Source organism: Tympanuchus pallidicinctus, unplaced genomic scaffold (assembly GCF_026119805.1).
Source record: "Tympanuchus pallidicinctus isolate F22 unplaced genomic scaffold, pur_lepc_1.0 scaffold1, whole genome shotgun sequence".
NCBI lineage: Eukaryota > Metazoa > Chordata > Aves > Galliformes > Phasianidae > Tympanuchus > Tympanuchus pallidicinctus.
Genome location: NW_026294618.1, coordinates 101388510 through 101408971, shown reverse-complemented (window position 1 = coordinate 101408971; position 20462 = coordinate 101388510). Strand labels below are relative to the sequence as shown.

Genomic DNA, 20462 nt, shown 5'->3' with positions numbered 1-20462 from the left:
GAGCACGGAGTTCAGGTTGCTTCTGCTTCCCCACTGTGAGCAAAGGGTGAGTTTTAAGCAGGCAGCTCTGTGTGCTCAGGCTGACGAGGAGGGCACGGTTTGTCCGGGCTGCCCACACCTGGACGGGGCCCAGGGATTGATTGGGTAACAGCTTGGGTGGAAAAGGAGAGCGGATTTCAGCTTCGCTGTCTTCATCAGTGCCTTCTCCTTCCTTTCAGATATATGTTGGGGAAAGGAGGAAAGCGGAAGTTTGACGAGCATGAAGATGGGTTGGAAGGCAAAGTGGTGTCTCCTACTGACGGTCCCTCTAAGGTGTCGTACACCTTACAGCGTCAGACTATCTTCAACATTTCCCTTATGAAACTTTATAACCACAGGCCATTAACCGAGCCAAGCTTGCAAAAGACAGTTTTAATTAACAACATGCTGAGGCGAATCCAGGAAGAACTCAAACAAGAAGGCAGCTTGAGGCCCGTGTTTGTGACCGCGTCGCAGCCCGCCGACCCTCTCAGCGACAACTTCCGCGAGGCCCAGCCGGCCTTCAGCCACCTCGCCTCCCCGTCCCTGCTCCCCACTGACTTGGTAAGCACTACGCCCCTGGAGTCCTGCCTCACCCCGGCCTCTTTGCTCGAGGACGACACTTTTTGCACTTCCCCGACCGTCCAGCACGACGGTCCGACGAAACTACCACCTCCTGCTCTCCAGCCAGTCAAGGACAGCTTCTCCTCAGCCTTGGATGAAATCGAGGAGCTCTGTCCCGCACCTACCTCCGCAGAGGCAGTAGCAGTAGCAGCCGAATCAGCCGCCGGTGACTCCAAAGCCCACCCCTGCGAGTCCAGCGTTCCCAAGCCCGAGGGCGTCGCGGAGAGCAGAACGGCCGAGTCCAAACTCATGGAGCCGCTCCCTGGCAACTTCGAGATCACGACTTCCACAGGTTTCCTCACAGACTTGACCCTGGATGACATTCTGTTCGCTGACATTGACACGTCCATGTATGATTTTGACCCCTGCACGTCGGCCGCGGGGGCTGCCTCCAAAATGGCGCCCGTCTCGGCGGACGAGCTCCTAAAGACGCTGGCGCCGTACAGCAGCCAGCCAGTAACTCCAAATCAGCCTTTCAAAATGGACCTCACAGAACTGGATCACATCATGGAGGTGCTTGTTGGGTCTTAAAGCGTAGAAATAGAGCAGCTCTCTCTCTCTCTCTCTTTTTATTTTATGTTTTTCGTTTAAGTACCAGTATATACACTCGGTAGTATTTCCATCGTCCCTCCCACCCGATTCACAGCACTGTGCATGCGTCCTTGCTTGCCTTTTTGGAAAAGAAAAGGATCACACTAGTTTTTGCTTCAAGCAGAGTTGGAGTGCCTTCATCCATGTACGACCACTTCTAATGTATTTTTTTCCAAGTGGTTCCTCAAGGAAGACCGAATATCCGGTAGAGGAAAGAATACGTATTGTAGACAATGTTGTGTTATTACAGAAAAAAAAAAAAGAAATTGTACAAGCTAAGCACAAGGATTATGTTGGGGAAAGCTGTAAATTGCATGTGCATATTTGTCTATTTTTTCTATAAGTTTTATTGCGAGAGGTTAAAAAAAAAAACAAAAGAATTATTATTTAGATAATCTCAATACCATTTTAGCCCTGTAGAGGTTGACTCAGCAATTCAGCCTTTTGGAGGCATTAACCCGCTCCTCTTTAAGTGTTGCATTTACATGGCTGTTCAGAAACTGCTGCCCAAATTTATTTTATATTTTTGTACAGATTCTGCAGTTTATGATATTGTTTTTTCTAAAAACAAATGCTGTTTATACACACGGAAAAAAAAAAAAATAGCTATTTTGATAGGATTTGCTCACATAGTTCCTGCATAATTCAGATGTACAAGAACCACTTGTACTTTTATACAGAGTTGTAACGTTTTATATGTGTATGGTGCAAAGAGAAAATTAGATCAAATAAGCCTGCGGTCGGTTTCCCTGAATGCAAACAAAACAAACCAAGTGCTTTAAGAAAGGGCTGGCAGCTGCTTCTGCAGGAGCCCCGCCAGCGTCCGCTCCCTGCTGCACCCACTGCGCACTACTGTGATCCCCCAACTCAGAGCCATGTCCTCGTCCAACACGGAGCGGTCGGCAGGAACCAGCTGTGGAACTGCACCCGGCGGTGCTGCTCTCCTTCCCCCCTTGGCTCCGGAGGGGTCGGTGCCGCCGCTCCGTGCCAGCAGCACCCGCGGGCCCTTTCTTGGAGCACCTCTCCTTTCCTCGCCCCACCTCACTGTGCTAAGTGCTGAAAAAGGCAACTTCAGTATTACTGCAGTGAAGCTCATCTCTTACCTGCACTGGACGGACTCGCTTTCGTATCCATTGCTGTTGAAACTGGAGCCAGTCGCGTTACATCGCTCGGCATCTCGTATAGGGTTGGTTTCTCGTATCGACTGCGTTACCTGCTTTACACTTTATAGACCTGTTTTACAACAAATAGACACAGCTTTCTATGCATGGTCCCGACCCCCCGGCACACCTGACAAGTCTTCTCATTACCGCACCGATTGCATTCTCTGGGTTCGTCGTGGTGTACATTTAATTTAAAGACAAAACGTTTGCAATGTATCATGCCTGTTGCTGAAGTCGCTGTGGCATTTTAGTTTTCTGATGGTACTTTAGCTGTTGAGCGCCGGTTACAACCTATATTGTTGACATGCCTATGGCTTCTTTAGGAATAACTTTTATATTTATTTAAGAAATTTTAAATTATGTTTGACGTCATTTGGCAATATTCAGTCAGCTCTGCTCCCTTCCTGTCATGGATGAAATTGGGTCTCGCTCGCCTCGGAAGGAGGCGGCTTTCTATAAATTGGCACTTTAAACCAGGCCACGTGTATTTATTAGCGTAGAGATAGGTAGCTAGAGCATAGATCTGCACGCAGACAGCGTAGAGGCAAACGCGTTTTGCAATGAAGGAACTCCTGACGGAAGCAAAAGGCACCGCGTCCGATCACCGGCCGCCCCTGCGTTCCTCCGCCTGCGGAGCGGGGCCGCGGGCAGCTGGCCTGAGGAGGGTTTGCTTTCCTTTATTTCCGAACCAAACTCAGCGATGCTGACGGATCCGGCGGACTCGACACGTAGGTGATCGCTTCCACCGCAGGTGCTGAGCAAGCACAGCGCAGGGACCACGGCAGCAGGAGGGCCCTCGCCCAGCTGCAGCCCCCCGTAGCAGCTCAGCCCCTCTCAGAGCAGCGCTGGGGACGCAGCGGTGCCCGCTGCACAGACCTGGAGGCACGCAGCACCAGCAGCCATCTCACCCCACGACGCGCCTCGCGCTCGCATCACCGTGGTGAAAAACCACTTGGGAGCACGCCGGAGCTGCCCTTGTTTTTTGGGGGTTATTTACACGGCCAAACAAACACCATATGTTAGGCAGAAGTTCGCATAGATGCTGTTTGGGGAGCGCTGTGCCGTTGCTCAGGCGCAGCTCGCTGCAGTTTTGTGCTCAGAAGAGGGGATGAGCACCAACTACACCTCACCCCGCACAAGGCAGCACTGCAGCCCAGGTCCCAACAAGCAGGAGCCCTGTGCCAGGCACGGAGAGTGACATTAATGTGCAATGAAGTGACAAGAGGGGAGCAGAATAAAAGAGCTTTGGATTTGAAGTTTCTTTTTTTTTTTTTTTTCTTTTTTTTTTTTTCATAAATTATTTATTCTTTTTTTTTTTTTTCCTTCCTTCTGTAAATATATTTATTTTATTGTGAAGCTAACAACATCTGGATTGTAACATGTACAGAATGTATGGTAGGAATGTATTCTCTTGTAGGAATGTAAATCTGTATGAACAAGGGTATGGGAGCCAGATTCAGAGCAAACCAATGGAGTTGCAGGCAGGACAGGGATGGGTCACAGGACATTTTTTTCCCCCCCTCACTCTTTCTAATATGGGTCCGGTTGCTGGAAATCTGCAAGACAAAACAAAACAAAACACTGTAAGAAGAAATTTGGACTTCAGGAGAGGTTTTTTTTTCTTTCCTCCCCTCTCAGTGCTGCATGATAACAGCCTGGGTTGGTGAACACCAATGTGACGAAGGCACAGCTGGCTGTTGGGGCAGTTACAGTGAGCAGCCCCGGCCCATCGCACAGGCATTCGCTGCCCTGGCACACGGTGAGCTGGCACCAGGGGCAGCTGCTTGGGTTCCCCCCACCCCATCAGGTTTTGGTATCCTGCTTCTGTGCAAGTTGCTTTCAGTGCTTCTGTTCATTAACAAGACTGAACGTTTTTCAATAAATTCGTTTTTTTGGGGGTTTCTTTTTAAGCACTTTTTCTTTTCCTGAAAAAAAAAAAAAAAAAAAAATTAAAAAAAAAAAACCCAACCAAACCTAATGCAATTCTGGATCCTCTTACAATACAATCGCTGATACAACCCCCTTCAACTCCCACCTGATGCATACAGGCGTCCGTAAAGGCCAAGATTCTGGAAAAGGTGTAAATAGTGTGACATGTTCAATGCATGGGTGTTTGAACAGGGCTTGTTAGTGTCGAATAAAAAAAGAAAAAGACAAAAAAAAAAGAAAAAAAGGCTGTACTTCCCCTTCCCCCTCCCACAGACCTTAGAGCTGTGCCTTTTCTATGCAATATTACAGACATATACATCTGAAACCAGATTACTGTATTCACATGTAGGTATGGGCTGTAATCAAAAACAATTGGACAAACGTACATGGAAATGAGCAGTCTTACTTTTGTAGTTTTATATTATACAATAAACGATTAAAATAAACGCCGGCTATTTTCCTTTCCCTTCGCAAAAAGGCACGGCCGGCTGGGCAGAGGAGCAGCGGGCAGGGATCGGGATCGGGCCGCCTTTAACGCGCGGCACGCGCTTCCGTCGAGGGCATGAAATCCCAGCGGGAAGCGAGCGATACCTTCCGCACCGCCTCGTGCGGCCCCGCAGGCGGCCGCAGCCGGGAGCCCTCAGCCCTTCGGCCCGACGTGCAGCAGGCACCGCGGTCAGTCCTCGGGATCCGCCCCCCCTCTCCTCCCTCCCCCCCGGCAGACGCGGACCCGGCTCGGGAATGCGCGGACGGGGCTGAAACGCAGCCGGCAAGACACCGCGCAGGGGGAAAACCTAAAGCCACACGTAATGCGTCGTGGAGCTCCTCTGGCTCCAGGGCTGGGGGCTGCGGGCTGCCCTCCTCGTGCCTGTGCACATCCCGCGTCTCCTCTCCGGGCAGCTCTGCTTCCAGAGCTCCTCTCCTTTTGTCTCCCCTGGACGCCCCTACAAAGCAGGCGAGAAGGAACAAGGACACAGCTGTGGCCGCAGGGCTTTCTGCCCATCTTCGCTGTCCCAAAGTACTCATCCCAAAAACCCACCGACTCCTCTCAGAACCTGGAGAGGCTGCCAGGGGAAGGCGCGTCACCAAGCCAACAGGAGCAGGCGTTAAATCGCCCGTTTCTGCAAGGATTTCCTTCCATTCTTCCCCGCCATCACTGCCCACCTCATGCAGCTTTCTCCTGACCGTTTCCCCTCGTGCTTCCTCTCCTTTTCCCCCCATTCACTGGGCTTCCTCCCCCGCTCCTCCCCTCTCCTCCTGCAGCTTGGCACACAGCCCTCTCTACGTGCTGCCTTTACGCCTCCCTTCCCCGTGCGAGCGGGGATGACACGGATTTTGTGCCTGCGCCAAGGCCTGCATTTGTTAGAGGAAAAAAGGCCTTGAAGCCCTGCAAGCTTGCTAGGAGATTGTACCAACATCGCAATGGTCGTTTCTCAGCACAGCCCTCAGCAGGGAGCGAGCTCTGATCTCAGGGCTGAGGGCACCTTTCCTCTGTTGGAGGACACCTGCCCTGCAGCTCTCCACGAGAACCAGAACATCTTCCTTTCCTCAGGTAAAGCCATAGCTGTGTCCTCCAGCACCGCAGTGCTTTCAAACCGGCCCTATTTGTTCAGGGTAACTCCAATGCAATCTCCTCTGCCCTCAAAATGGGTTCCAGAAAGCCCGGACACCACAGATCAGGTCACCGGGACCCCCAGGACTGCCTGCAGAAAGGAGGGCGGCTGCAACAAGTCCCTGCTGCCCAGCGGGGTCTCCTGGCACAGCACCATGCAGGATGACAACAAGCACGGCTGTAAAAATTGCCAGCTGCCAACAGACGCCATGGGAACAAAGCGAGGGCCGAACTGCAGCCGGTGAATCATCTGCTGCGGGTCGGTCTGACCAGTTTTCGGTCCCACACCCGAGAGCAGACACCCCAGCACCGTGTAATCCTAGGCAAAGGGGTGGGGGAGAACGGGAGCAAAACGCGCTAGGCAGGAGGGACGGCTCCCAGCGCGGCGCTGGGGATGAGCTCGGAGAGGCAGCAAGTCGCAGCCTGCTGCCACAGCCCTGCTCCTGCCTCCCCTCCCACGCCCCGTGCTCCTGCCGTGACCTTCTGCCTCGCTCCCCGCAGCAGGGCTGCCACCGTGGGTGCAATGGGAACCTCAGCAGGTCCCCATGGGGAGCAGGGAAGGAGAGCGGGGCCGGCTGAGTTGCTGTGTGCTCAGGGAGGGATGGGGGGAAAAAACAGACCTGGCTGCAGTGCAGGGGGACAGAGGCTGCTTGGCTGTGAGTGCTGAAGGCCTTCACCTCAGGTGTGTGGAGACAGGAGCTGCTGAGCATCGCTGTGTGCTGGGACTCCGTTCTTGCAGCAGGATGCAGGCTGCATTGGGAGAGCTGGAGAGCGTTCTGGGCACCGCGAGTCCCTGTTGTGCAGGAGTGAACAGGCAACCTGGCACTCCAGGACAGCCCTGTGCCACCCACAGATAACTTTCTGTTACCGGGGAATCATGCTCTGCTGAAAAGGGTTAAGGCAATCTGTTTTCAATAGCTTCATTTTATACTGAGTTTATCACCCAGAATAACCGAGGAAAAGCACATTTTAAGTGTGGTTTTTGACTGTGGTTAACCCAGAAACGGGGGACTTGATCTCTAGATTGCTACGCCAACCCGTAGCAATGCAGAGATCCCCACCGAGCAGGCTGACCCAGCAGTGCAATGTTAGCTCCTACCCAGCACCTCTTCCTAAGGCACAGAGGTCTCTGAAGGGCACCTGAAGGGCATCGGGTGTCTCAGAGAATCCTGGAATTGGAGGCAGACATTGTTACATACCAACCATTTTGTACCTGTGACCACATGTAACTGCACGACCATTATTTAAAAAAGATAATCAGTTGCTCACAGCCAGCTCTAGGCGGGGAAAATGGTTTGGGGAGTATAAACTGTACAAAAGCGAACACAAAGACCCTATTTAGACACTTCAGCTGAAGTGTTCTGCTAGAGAAGCTAGTGGTGAATTTATCAGCCTATTCTTCGAGCAACCCTGAAGAAGCAGGGAACAATCACACCATGGCTGCAGCTGTAATCTGCGAGCTGCACTTCTGCAGCTACAATAGCAACAGCCAAAGCATCTTCTCCTCCCCCCTCTCTCCAGCTAATTAGGATTTCCCATGCGTTTGTTTTACAGGAGGAAAGGCCTTCCTTTGCCTTGCTTTCCTCTTTTCCAGTGGCAGCTCTCTTTGGGGGAGCCCGCAGCAGCAGCAGGGTCTGCCAGGCTCCATCAGGCAGGAGAGCAAAGCAAGCCATGCTGAAAGTAGAGCACGAACTCCCCTGTGATCCCAGCAGAGCTCCCTTGTTCGCATCTACCTGTTTGGGTTGCTGAGAAGAAACCAGAGCCTATTATCAGGTCTGCTTCTTTGTCAGGTGCTTCTTTGATGTAAATTCAACCACGATCAAATGTGCTGATGGCAGCAAACAGCCACGGAGTAAGAAACATGCAGACTGCACAGTGACCTGCCGAGATTACAGCAACCAGGGCTGTAGACAAATCAGGAAGATTAAAACACAAATGAGCTAAGAGAGCTGTGAGAAGTACTCAGGGAAACAGAAATAAGCAATGCAGACAGCAAATAAGAGAACAAGGCAGACTAAAGACTGAGGAGACCCTACTGGTCCATAAATGGAAGGCTGCTGCTTCTCCCTGCCCCCCAGTGCTTTAGTTTTACCCTAATGCTTCAGCAGCAGGCTTGCTGGTAGGAAAGTCGATGGAAAGAATGTCCTGGTGCATTTTAGTGCACTCAGTTCTGCAGTGAAAATTGCAGAACCAATTCAGCCCTTGCAGAGAATAGGAGGCCTTTTTGCTTTTTTATTCTCCCTTCCATAAAAACTTCTGGTGAGCTGCTAATAGGAATCAGAACTGCCCTGCTACTCCATGCATCTGCAGCAGCCACCTTCACCCACAGCCCGTCCAAGTCAGGGAAGGCCAACCAGGAGCAAAGTGGCATTATTGTTTATCATCTTCCAGCAGCGTTAGCTCTTCCAAGCACAAGAGTTGTGCCAGGAGGCTTGTGAGGCAATAAATGGGTATTAGATACCCAAACTCACCAAGAAAACAACAAAACACCTTAGAAAAGCACTGTTCCCACTCACCGAGCTCCCTGCAGCTAAACGAGGCCTGCTGCCTCCCTGTCCCATAGCTGTGGACAGCACTCGTCTCCTCAAACAAACCAAAAGGATTCTCTAGTACCAACACTGGGAGATCTGTAAAATTCTCCCTGGAGACATCAGAAAATCCCCCTTGCTGCTGCAAACCTCTTTCACTACCCCTTGTAAAGCAGGGTAGTGACATTCTGTTCACGCTCACAAACGAATTGCGACTCTCCTGATCAGAAGCAGCCAAATGAGGCACCAGAGAGGAAGATTTTGGGACACGAGTGCTATCATTCACAAATGAGATTTCAGGTATTCGCCAACCCTACCCCTAGGGGCAGCACTGCCCCTGCAGGTCAAGGACAGCTATGGTGCTAAGAGCACCTAAGGGAATGTCTAGCACCCTTCCAGCTTGCTTTCAGAAAAAACCCATTCAGATCAGAGCTTTGTTAACAGGAAAGTCCTGATCTGCATCCTACATCCACTCCAATCTCAGATGAAGGAGGCTTTTATGATGAGGAGAAAACTCAAGCACACCCAGTGCAAAATGCTGCTCGTTTCCTGAGACAGACTCATCTCTCGTGCCAGCAGGGTCCTCCAGCAGACTGCAGAAATGAAACACTGGGAAGAGGAGCCTGTGCCAGCTGCAACGGGCCTACAAGCTGGAAAGGCCTGAACTCCCTACCTCCTCGGTCCTGGACTGGGGAGAGTTGGCTCAGGCTGCCTCCTGAATGAAAGAGCAGCTTTCCTAATGACTGAGCTCACACTGCCAGCCTGCTAAGGAGCTGCATTGATTTGAAGCCTAAAGGACAGCTGTTAATTCCTCCCTTTCCACCCTGCTTCCTCCTGCCTGGCCAAAAGAGGAGGAAAGTTGCCAGAATGAGCTTCATGTAGGTGGACAAGGAAAGAGAGGGTTAAAAAAAAAACCCACAACAGAAAAGGAGGGAAAATTGTGTCCTTAAAAGCAGCCATATGTGCTGCTTTTTTCCACTGTCAGAGCAGGGCAGCTTTGTCCAAGAGACAGCAGAGTGACCTGTAATAGCCTTAAACAGCTGCAAAACACCCGTTACCAGCTGCAGGTGATTCCTAACTCAATCCAGCATTAACAAAGTGACAAAAGGCTTTAGAGCTCCTAATGAAAACTCAGTCCCTGCACTCAGTGGAGTAACACTCTCAAAAAAAAAAAGAAAATCTCCCAAGAAGGTTGGCTTTCTTGTGCAAACAGGTTTTAAGGCCAAGTTGCTGAGACTGGCACAAAACATTTTCTGAGATTCAGGCTGGGGAAGGTGATGAAAGGGAGAGTTTGAAGGCACGTGCTGGGGATACTTCATGTCTATTTTCAACTTCCTTCCTGAACAGCCAAGTTTTTGTATCTGTACCATGACTCCTGGAGTGTCAGAACCAAACAGGATCAGAAAATCCCACGGATCACGAGCCAACCTCTGTCCTTTTTGAAGGAGCTGTTAGATACTTTCCACTCCTCAGCTCCCCTGTAATCTGCTCCCAGCTCTCTCCTCTGAAGCTGAATGAGGAGCTGAAGGGCCATTGGGAGATCCAGCTGAACTGGTCTTCTTTTCTGTGAAGTCCTTACACTGGTGCACCTACAGGACTAAGAAAGTCAGCAGTGCAGCTACGCTTTCAGCAGCAAACTCCCCTCTGACAGCTCACTTAAATGGCTGCTCCTTTAGATTAAAACCGTTCCCCCCGCCCTATCGCCATCCACCCCATTTGCATCACAGCGAGGTTTGCTAGGCTCTCTGCGTTACAGCCTGAGGCCACAGTTACCTGGGCTGTGCTGGACAGTTTGCTAAAAGGCAGCCAGCCTCCCAGGCAGTAGAAGGCCAGTCAAAAATTAAGGTCTGATCCAAAGCACTGCTTTTCTCCCTTTCTTTAATGCCTCCCAAGCGCCGAAGACAAGCTCAGATGAGACAATACTTCCTGCCATTTATAAGATTAAGGCCATCTTTCAAACCACACCTGGTTTCAGTAGCTGTGCTCACTGCAGTTCTTCACTGTCTGAAGGAAACAGAACGTTTGATCACTTGTGGGTTTAAAAAAAAGCTATGGAGACACATCTGACTGGAAAAGCTGAGACAAAGGCACAGACAGGGCTACTGAGCAGGGCTGAAACTGCCCCTCTGCTTCCCTCCTTCCCCATCTAATAACCTTCATTGCTTTAAATTGCTTTATGCACATGAAGGCTCACACAATGACAACCATACCAGTAGGTAACCCACGTGTATTAGGAGCAGATCTGCTTGCTGGAGTAAACTAAGCAAACACTTGCAGCACGGGACTGTGTGTGCATATTTACCAACAAACCCCTGCTGCTGTAGCCCTAAAGGGTAGAGAGCAGCCACAACAGCTGAACTGCATCAACAGTGGAGCAGGTTAGCAGCAAATGCTCCCTCTGTCATACATCAGCAGGGACACAGGTGGCAGCCCAGCAGAGCACCTTGAGGCATGCAGGCCAGAAGGGTCAGCTTCATTTTGATGCCTCAGGCTTGGTTTTCTGCATGTGTGCACACAAATTCTAAGCATATAAAATTACAGCAAAAGTATCATTAAGCACAGGGGAAACGACACAAAAAGGACCAAGTCTATTTAACCAAACATTTAAAGTATCTACAGTACTCAACTCTCCTTTGAATTAGTCCTTAGTTACTCGTTATTTTACCTTCTGCAGGACCATGGCCTATTCCAGATGAAAGAGAAGTATTTTTCTGCCCCTTCATTCTACAAGTAGTCCCAAGCCTTATTTAAGGCACACAGCTCAATTCCTATGTGTGGTGTTAGGGACCTCTGGGGGATATCTGCCCTAAAATTAGGTGAGTAGAGTCCAGATTAACAGTGGATCTGCAGATGAAGATTCAGAATCTCTAATATAGGAATAAATCCCTTGGGTGACAATACAGCAAATCCAGATGGAAGACAGCATCCACCATGCCTGTGAGGTATTTTTGACACTTTTATCAGTTGAGTGCTTCCTGGGTATCACTGGCAAACTTCAAAAGATGATCACAGCACATCAAACAGAGCTGGTCTCCACAACCCTGCCACAATGCAGGGATAACAACACATCTTAAGAGTTTAAGAGTGAGATGACAAGATTAAAAACAAGAGCTCCAGCAGTTTCAGTATTCAGCACATGCTCCTAACCCCTGATGCTACAGAGACCTTAATGTATAACAAATGAGCAAACTAGGTGCTTCTTTTTCCCTGCTTTCATGTCCCAGGTTCACCTAGGGGAGCACAAGGGCTGCCTGCTGCCTTTATCACCTGTTCAGCACAGGGGCCAGATTACAAATCAACTTCTCTGCTTTTGTAAGCAGACACTCCTAGAAGCTGCTGTACATCATTTCATGCCGTATGTTATTATTAATTATATTCAAGTGTATCTCACAGCTAGATATCCTTCTTTCTGCTCAGAGACTGCTCTGAAATCTAAAAGATAATTATACATAGGTACAGAAGTGTAGCAGAAGAGTTGTACCTGGAGATAAGCAGTTGCACCTGGGCTGATCCCCCTTATACACACTGAGTTAAACCTCCCTTCCATCCTATACAGATCTCTGGATATCCAGCTGAAGAGCAGCACAGTCCAACAACTCAACAACAGTCACAGTGATTTCACTATCATGTAAAACTGTTCAGCAATCCAGCGTGACAAAAGGTTGGCTTCTGTACACACTAATTGCACAGGAGGGCATTTATGTACATTACTCATAAGCTTCATTCTTGGGATCTCAAAGTGAACCTGTCAAACTAACAGTATTCTGAGGAAGACTTACAGCCTCAAGTCCTGGAGGCAGTGCAGCAGGTGGCAAAGCTCATGGTAAGTCAGCACTGAACCACGGAGTGTCAGAGTGCAGTCTTGTGGATAACAGCAGCAGAGTTCAACTCTTCTTTGCAGTTATTCAGGGTCCTGCAGCTCTCTTCACACTGGGAACTTTGGACTTTTGCTTTATGGCCACGTTCCAACTCTGCTGGTCGCATCCCAACCAAGTGTCCTTTGCTGCTTCTGTTGGATGAGCACAGAAGTGCCTTGCTGCTCAATGACAGTGCTTCTCAAGTGAATGTCAGAAGGCAATGCACAGCAACACACGTGTGCAGAAAGTACCAATCACTTTACTGCCCGCAAACTTAACCAGCCAGACTGAATTAGACAAGGGCCATCTTGTCAGTGGGAAGAGCATGGAAGGGCACCTGCATGTCAACTAGATATGCTAGACAAAACTGCCTTTAAAGGACAGGAGAGAGGCAGACAAATCTTTTTGTCCATCCCATAAGTGACAAGAAAGATGGGGTTACATTAAACAAGCAGCTGAAAAGCAACACTGCTTTTTAAGGCAAACAGCATCCGTCTCAAAAAGCTGAATTCAGATGGAAGATTTATTTTTTCAGCAGAGAGCAGGTCTGTGAGAGGTAATCTTTTATTTTTCATTTTTGGCAGAAACAACATAAAACCCCCATAAACACGCTGTGGGTAGCACCAGGTTTCACAGAGAGTCAGATTGGTTCATCACTCAAAGCAGAAATCCCTTCCCCTGCCATTCCTTTCCCTTCCCCCACTTATAGCAGGCCACTAGGACCGCACTCGAGGCCTGGTAAGACAAATGGGCAGCTGCCTCTAGAGGCAATTGTGAGGAGACTAAAGATCAACTTGCAGCTGGCACTTCCACCCCCACCTCTCCTTAATACTTCAGTCCATTCGCTGCCAGACAAGGATCATGAGTCAGCTCCTAAACATATTCTCCTTGGAACAATAGCTATAGCTCTCTGCTGCAGCTATACCACTGCTCCAGCTCCAAGGGACCCGCTACAGTTACAAGAACAAAGGGGTTGTTTTTAACCTACAGCAGCCAAACAGAAATGAACAATAAAATAAGCAGGCGTTAAAGAATACTATGCTAAACCTGTGAGAACAGCAAAGCAAATTTTGTGGTGAAACAGGCATGAAGTGAGCGCTGCAATGAAAATTTGCTAAAGCAAATGCAAGCTTTTTGGATGTATACAGTAAAGCAGCTGGCTGTTGCATAAATCTTTCCAACTACAAAAGAGTGCTGGTTGTATGTGTGGTTTTTTGTTTTATTTTGTTCTTTTTTACTATAGCACTGGACATTGCATCGCTGACTGGAGGCAAGAGTCGGTTTCGCCTTTACAAATTAACTTTATCACAACTATATAAACTGCTCTTCAATTCTGAGCAGCCACCACTCACTGGAACTCCTGTGCTCACGAAAGTAGAACTCCATCCAGTACTAATCTTTCAAGAGGGCTCCTACAAGAGAAAAGTCTGTGAGGACAACATTTCAGCTCATCAGCCTGTAACATCAAACTCCAACTTTACCTTTTCTGATCCAAGCGCCGTCAGAGGATGAAGAATTCAAAGAAGAGGTAAGAAAAAAAAATGCATTGGAGGTTTCTCAGAACTAGTTGTCAGCTGATGAAGTGCTGGTGACTAGCACTTAAAGAGCTGTGTGCATGGAAAAGGTTAGATGCACAGCCTCCCTGCCCACACAAAGCCCCATCAAAGAAATCTGCACCCAGAGCAGGCCTTACCTGCAGACTCCGTTCTGAATAGTTCATGATGTCCTCTGAACAGGACTTGCTGAAAGAGCTACAGTGCAAGTTAACACATTAGGAAACTTAGGTGAAAGCTACAGTTACATTTTAATTCTATCTAGGAAATAGGCAAAACCAGGCGTCCCTTCCCACATCACCTGCATTTGTGTTTCTTGCAGTTCAGCACTGCCTGTTACTCTGAAAGTCTTTAATCTCAAATACCAACATGTCTTAAGCCACAGCACCCTCTAAGTCAGAGGCAGGAATAAAAGACTACAGCATTACATACTCAAAGAGAGGACAGCTGAAGAGAAGTCTGCTTCTCCTTCTGCATGACCCTGATAAATGTGTGTTGTGGGACTGTGCAACGAAAATTAAAAGGTTCTGCTGTTAATGGAGCACATCAATTTTAGCATCAGGAATAATGTACATATTCTGGATAAAAAGAAAACAGGCTATATACATATATATCTTTTAAATTATTTTATTTTGTGTAAGCTAAAAGGAAATTTACACACTTAAATCTCAAAAGACCTTGGGCATGCACATTGACCTTTTTAGAGGTTCTTCTACATAGCTCTCTTTTTTCCATAGGAATTTCCCCAAACATTTACAACCCATAGTTTTTACTGTATATACAGCCTAAAACCATAGCAATCTATGATTATGTCATTTTACACTGTGCAAAATCAAACAGAAATAGTGGTACAACAAAACATAAGAATTTTTAACAGATAAATTTCATTGTAAGACATTCATATAGTTTTGGTCCTTCTTTTCCAAATCAAACTGATTAAAAGCAGACAACCTCCTAATGACCCCAAAATCAAGTGTTTAGACAAGGATCCGTAACTGGAACGAAAAGTTACTGACAGCATACCTTTCAAAAGGCTACATAGTGACAGAACCATACCACTCAAGTTTAAGAACAAAAATTACCAGCCAACCAATCAACCAGGGAGGGAAAGGGGGAGAAGAAAAGGAAGAACACATCCTAAGCTTGTTAAAACAGAAGAGAAAAGATCAAGTTTCAAAAAACAACTGAAACCCCTCAATGTAACCTTCTGTTTGCCCATCAAAAAGTATTTTAATGTATGCAGGAAAGAAAAAAGACACTCAATGCAACCTGAAAACTTTTAAAGGGGACTTCACGCATTGTGAAGATTGAAGTTTTTTCATTATGTGTTTCTAGGATATATATTTTAAACTTTTTGAAGTTTTGTAAGAAGGACACCACCAGTGTATTTCACAAAGACATAAATGTATACACCCCAGCACAACAAAAAGAATAGATCTTCAAAAAGATTTACCCCCAATTATTTACATTTTTCTCTAATATAAATTTAGGACTTCAGTATGTAAATAAATATACATAACTATGTATACCTTTCTAGTGCTGCTTACCAACAAATCATCTGAACTTGATTTTTTTTGTTGTTGTTGTTTTAATTAAAGCAAGATTGCTTTTCATGACCCATAGAGGGAAGAAAAAAAATCAATAGAAAACGTCCAATTCACATCACTTTAGTCTACCTTTTCTTGGCAGCTTGTTGAAGGTGTTAATGTGGCTGGGAACATCAACACCTTGGCATGCATGAAAGTTAAGTCAGGAAGGCTAGAAATCACCTTGGCAGCCTCTTCACTAAGATGTTCTTCCTTTTTAGGCTTCCTGTTGAGAAGAAAAGAAAAAAGTGCATTAATCTGCAATCCGACAGATCACTGAAAGAATCGCCGATAGAAGCAATGCTCTGTCAGCTTGTCTCCCACAGACAGGCACTTCTGCAAGCTATTTGAAGCCAGGCTAATGTTATAATACATACCTGCCTACCAACAGAACATTCAATGGGAAGTCAGCAAAACGTTCCTGAATACTGTTGCAATAAGGAGAAATTATTTCCTATTCAGATGCTAATTTATCCGGGGGGAGGCAAGTTCCAGTGTGCCATTTTGGGACTATTCGTTTGAACAAACTGCCATGCTCATATTCTAGAGCTAAGACAAAAGGAACCTAAGCTTTAAACTGCCTAAGTTCAGCACAATCTTTCAGTATCAAATGGAAAACTCTAGAAAGTTCATTAAGAAGTTCCAGGCATACTGCTTTAAAAATAAAAAGTAATAGAAGTGTACTTCAGATGTGTTTCCAACACAACTACACTCTGATTATATACCATACTTCTCTACAGTGTGATCCACAAGCCCTTTCCTCCCCCCTCACCAGGGTCTCAACCATCAGCAGAAGGTAGCTCACAACTTGCAGCTAACTTGCTTTGAAGTGCAGCGGCATGCGTAGCCATCAGGATGCACACAGCAGCTGGGGGAACTGCTGGTATTTACTTTGCCTTTTGCATTATTCACCAGAATTACTGAGCACAAATGAATGAAGAATCTGAAACCCACGGTTTGGTTCTCACTGTTCTTCACAAGGAACTCGTACTTCTTAAGTAAAATGGTTCAAACAGTCAGAGAAGATCCCATCCAATGCCCACAGGGCCATATGTAGTGCTTTATCATGAAGAACCCTGGCCATCACTAAAAAAACAAATAATCCCAAGAAAGGCACTAGCTATACCCTACAGTGACATTAGAAATCCTTACTGAAGAAGCTCCTTTGCCACACAGTGAAAAGCTGAGACAAAAGGCTAGAAACAAACTGCCTTTCCATAGAGCATTTCAGAAATTTCCTTTTCATATCTTTTCCAATGCTACAAACTTTCAGCTGTGTCTGTGAGAGGGAAATCACTTCTCCAATCAGAAAGCAACATATAGTCATGCATCTTTTTTTGTCAGCACCCATCAGGATGGTTCCCTAAGATGATTAGAGATCAGGAGAAAGCAAGAAGCTACGTGTTTCCTTCAGCAGCAGTCTCAGAATTTCTTGGCTAAAGGAACAAGAGAAAAAACTGGAGTTAAACTCATCCCTGACATCACTGATCATTGTGTTGACACAGAGCTATCAGTTTTGTTTGCTACTTGAAATCTCTACTTGATGAAAGATCTCAAGATGAGGCATTATAGATACTAAATCTGACTTTTCTTTGCTAGAATAGCAATATTTTCTTTTCTCTGCTGCAGTGGAATTTCATGAGCCACTGACTAGGCAGATTACCAAATTCTGGAGGATAAACAAAGCTGTGTGCTGGATTTACTGATGGAAGAAGCAGAGAGCCAATATGTGCAGCCTTCTCTAACAGCTTCACTGTCAGTACTGCACACACTCTAAGGACTATCTCTGAGCTGCTGAAATGTGTTTGTCACCCACCACTGTGTTATCAGTATCTGGTGCCACTATTAGTAATCACTTACCACAAGCCTCTTAAAGGTACAAACTCCTGGTGATCAAGGACTTACAGCTAACAAAGGAGCATTTGACAGAGGAAGCCAAAGGAAGAGGGCTGACTCAGAGATCTGCATTAAAAGGAGTTCCTGCAATTGTAATCAGGCACCAAGATGGAGCTCACACACTCCTTGCTATTTATATGCCTCTTCCTCCTCTGCACAACTGTGTCATGCGAAGAAATTGCACTGCTGGGTCTTGGAGGCAGTGCTGCGTTTGATTTGGTGTTGGCTCCTCCAGAAGAGACTGGGCACTGCAATTAGCCTTTCTGGCTAACAGACTCGTCAACACCTTCGGTAGCAAATATCACAGGGCAACCCTAAACAATTACTCATTATCTAAGTTTATAGAGAGTTAAAGCACCATCATCACTGCAGTCTAGTTTTACATTAACATCATCAACACTTTAAAACTACCTTTAAGAAAACACTTTGCCCTCTCCACCTCTTCTCTAACATCAGGTTACATTTCTTCCCAAGACAGGGATCTGAGGGAATACCTTGCCCCAAGCAATTATACCTGTTCTTCTACCTGTTGGCATGAAGTTTTTTTGTTTGTTTTTTTGGTTTTTTTTTTTTTCTTTTTTTAATGGCACATTAAGACCAAGCTGCAAGAAATCAGCCAGACTGACAGGCACAAAAGTTGCTGGAAGAAGGTTCTGCAAGAAACGTGTAATGCTTTGCTGATGTGTCACTGACAGCCAACTGTTCCAGTTTACATTCTAACCCCTTTGTGCAACATTCAGTCTTTCAGGATTTCAGTGATCACTCGCATTTGCAAAAGGTTTGAAGGATGTCACCAAAAAGGCCAGGCTCTGATAGCAACAATGAGCCAATTAGAGACTTTAAAAATCGCTCTCTAATTAAGAGTTAGCCTGCTACATCCAACACTACCCACATGGAGTATCTCCAGTCTAAATGAGGGTTTCAGCTATTTCTTGGAATGGCATCAGGGCTCATTCTTCCTTCCAGAAGCCAGCAGGTAAACTTTTGATTGGGCAAGGCCGCAGTCTCAGTGGAATGCTGCCCCGTAGTGATGGCATTCAAAACTTACTGCTGCCTTCAAGGTGTCATACTCAAGCTGCAATGTTCCCCCTCTTCTCCCAACTCTTTCCTTTTGAGAAACTGATTTTCCAACTTCAGGCGATCATTTCACAAGCAAAAGATGGAGCTGTTTCAAAGAAAGGTGGCTTCCTATAGCTGAACTGGTACCTCCCTCCAAATTTTAACCTCAAAGATCCTGAATTCAGACAATTTACAGATAAATATGGGGTAGTCTCAGAGCGAGTGAAATCACCATCACAGCAGTGCTGTGTCACAGGCCACATCTTCCCCTGATTCACCAGGAATGGCGAAGTTTGTTTGCATTTTAGTGCATGTGGGCCATCTTTGTTGAGCCGCCCTTGCCCAGCTACCAGAGCTATAGGTTCATTATGAATAAAATATTCAAAAGAAAAGCAATTCCACTGGACAAAGCAAACACACTGCAACATATCTAGCATACTGCTGAGATAAGACCTTATCTCTCTGAAGGTTTTAGTTTTTCAAGATACCTTTTCTTTTTTCAGAGCATATGAAAAAAAATCTAAGATTCAGAGCTGACAGAAACACACAAATCGTGTTTATCACTGAAAACAGCTGCTTTAAAGCAGCTCATCTGCATGTATCTGAACATAACTGGCACATTTGAGGCCTCCAACTTTCCCTACAGCCAGCTGTATTTCAATAGCACCAGTCTAGAACCTTTTCCCGTTACCAAGCAGTGATCTCCAGAACTAAGAGCTCTGATATCTAATCATCGAGCTTCAACAGAGCAACTGAAAGTTTCAAGTGTTCTGTGAAAGCATTTACAAACAAACAAAAAACTCACTCCCAAAGAAAATAACATAGAAAAATGAAGGTCAGCATTCCTGAGCAAAGCAGACTGTGCTGCTCATTTGTAAATACAAAGCAGACGTATCTTAAAAGTCTGCCAAGCAAGCAGACAAATCTAAGAATGGAGATAAAGAGAATAGATATCAGTATTCGGAGTGTGTGTATCCTGCTGCAGATTTGTGGTTACTTTTAAGTTAGACTTTTGAATATACTACAAAAATACTTCCAACTAACTATTTCTACATTTGCTAATTAGTTAAAGTCAGACTTTCCCACTACCTTATCTTCACAAGAAGCATATGCCCTCCGTAGGTAGAAACAGGCAATCCAAAAGTGGAGGAAAAATCAGCACTGAGGTATGGAGTTCCCTCTACTGGTTCTCTCTTGAAATTTCAGTGTGTTGGTCTTTTATTCAGCATTCACTTCAAACGTTTTCACTGCAGGAAAACTATCAAGACTTTCCCCAGTGAAAGAATATGTTCTAAAAGAGCTGTGAAAATTTCAGTGTTACTTATTTTACACAAGGCTGCTGTATCCAACCATTAGAATTCCTTACGTACGCTGCAGTTCTATTCAACTACACCCGTGTGCCTTAAGTGCTATGCTGCATAGAAGCTTGTTTGTTTAGTTTTAGAGAGCTGAAGCTCGGAGAGAAGACATCTTGCTATTAGTTGCAAAGCAACTATAAAATATACATCTATAAAATAGACATGTACCTCCTCAACAATAAAAGCATTTCACTGCTAAGAATCAGTGTCTCTCTAATGGGCATGATTGCTGACTATATATTAATAGCGTTCACAATTCTACTGTTAAGATGTATTTTAAAAACATAAACCAAAGTATTCAGGCTTAAGAAGTGGAAGACTACCTATTCACCAGGCCAGATGTCAAGGAAGACATTTGACATATAAAGCCTTTTTGTACTCTACATACAGAGCTAAGTACAGAAGAATTTTGCATGAGCTCCATGAAGCAGAAAGGATATAATGAACCAGCCACATGAGCACTATGTTAGCTCCTAAAAAGTAGCTTGCAACAGCAACAAATCTGATGGTTGGTCATCAAAATTTTTACAGGTGCTGGAACCATATCTGTATCTAGCAACTATGTAGGAGACCATCAAAGTCCTAGCAGCCCAAACTGGAAGCTTCAGTTTACTCTTCCACTCTTAGGAATCAGTTCTGTTATTCAGAAAGTCTTATCCTCCAATTAAGTCTTTGGTTCTACCTTTTG

The 20462-nt window shown here is 46.2% G+C and overlaps 2 protein-coding genes across 2 annotated transcripts in view; one reads left to right on the top strand and one right to left on the bottom strand.

Moving 5' to 3' along the window:
• The first annotated feature begins 218 nt into the window (after nucleotides 1–218).
• Nucleotides 219–4771, top strand: SERTAD2 (SERTA domain containing 2). The gene has a single exon (XM_052699281.1). It carries the CDS (start codon nucleotides 223–225, stop codon nucleotides 1171–1173), a length of 951 nt encoding a protein of 316 aa, XP_052555241.1. The 5' UTR covers nucleotides 219–222; the 3' UTR covers nucleotides 1174–4771.
• A 9715-nt stretch (nucleotides 4772–14486) lies between these two features.
• AFTPH (aftiphilin) overlaps nucleotides 14487–20462 on the bottom strand; it is a 42821-nt gene continuing 36845 nt past the window's right edge. The window contains 1 exon segment of the mRNA XM_052699100.1: nucleotides 14487–15687. Within this exon segment, the coding sequence (XP_052555060.1) occupies nucleotides 15543–15687 (145 nt within the window). The 3' untranslated portion in view covers nucleotides 14487–15542.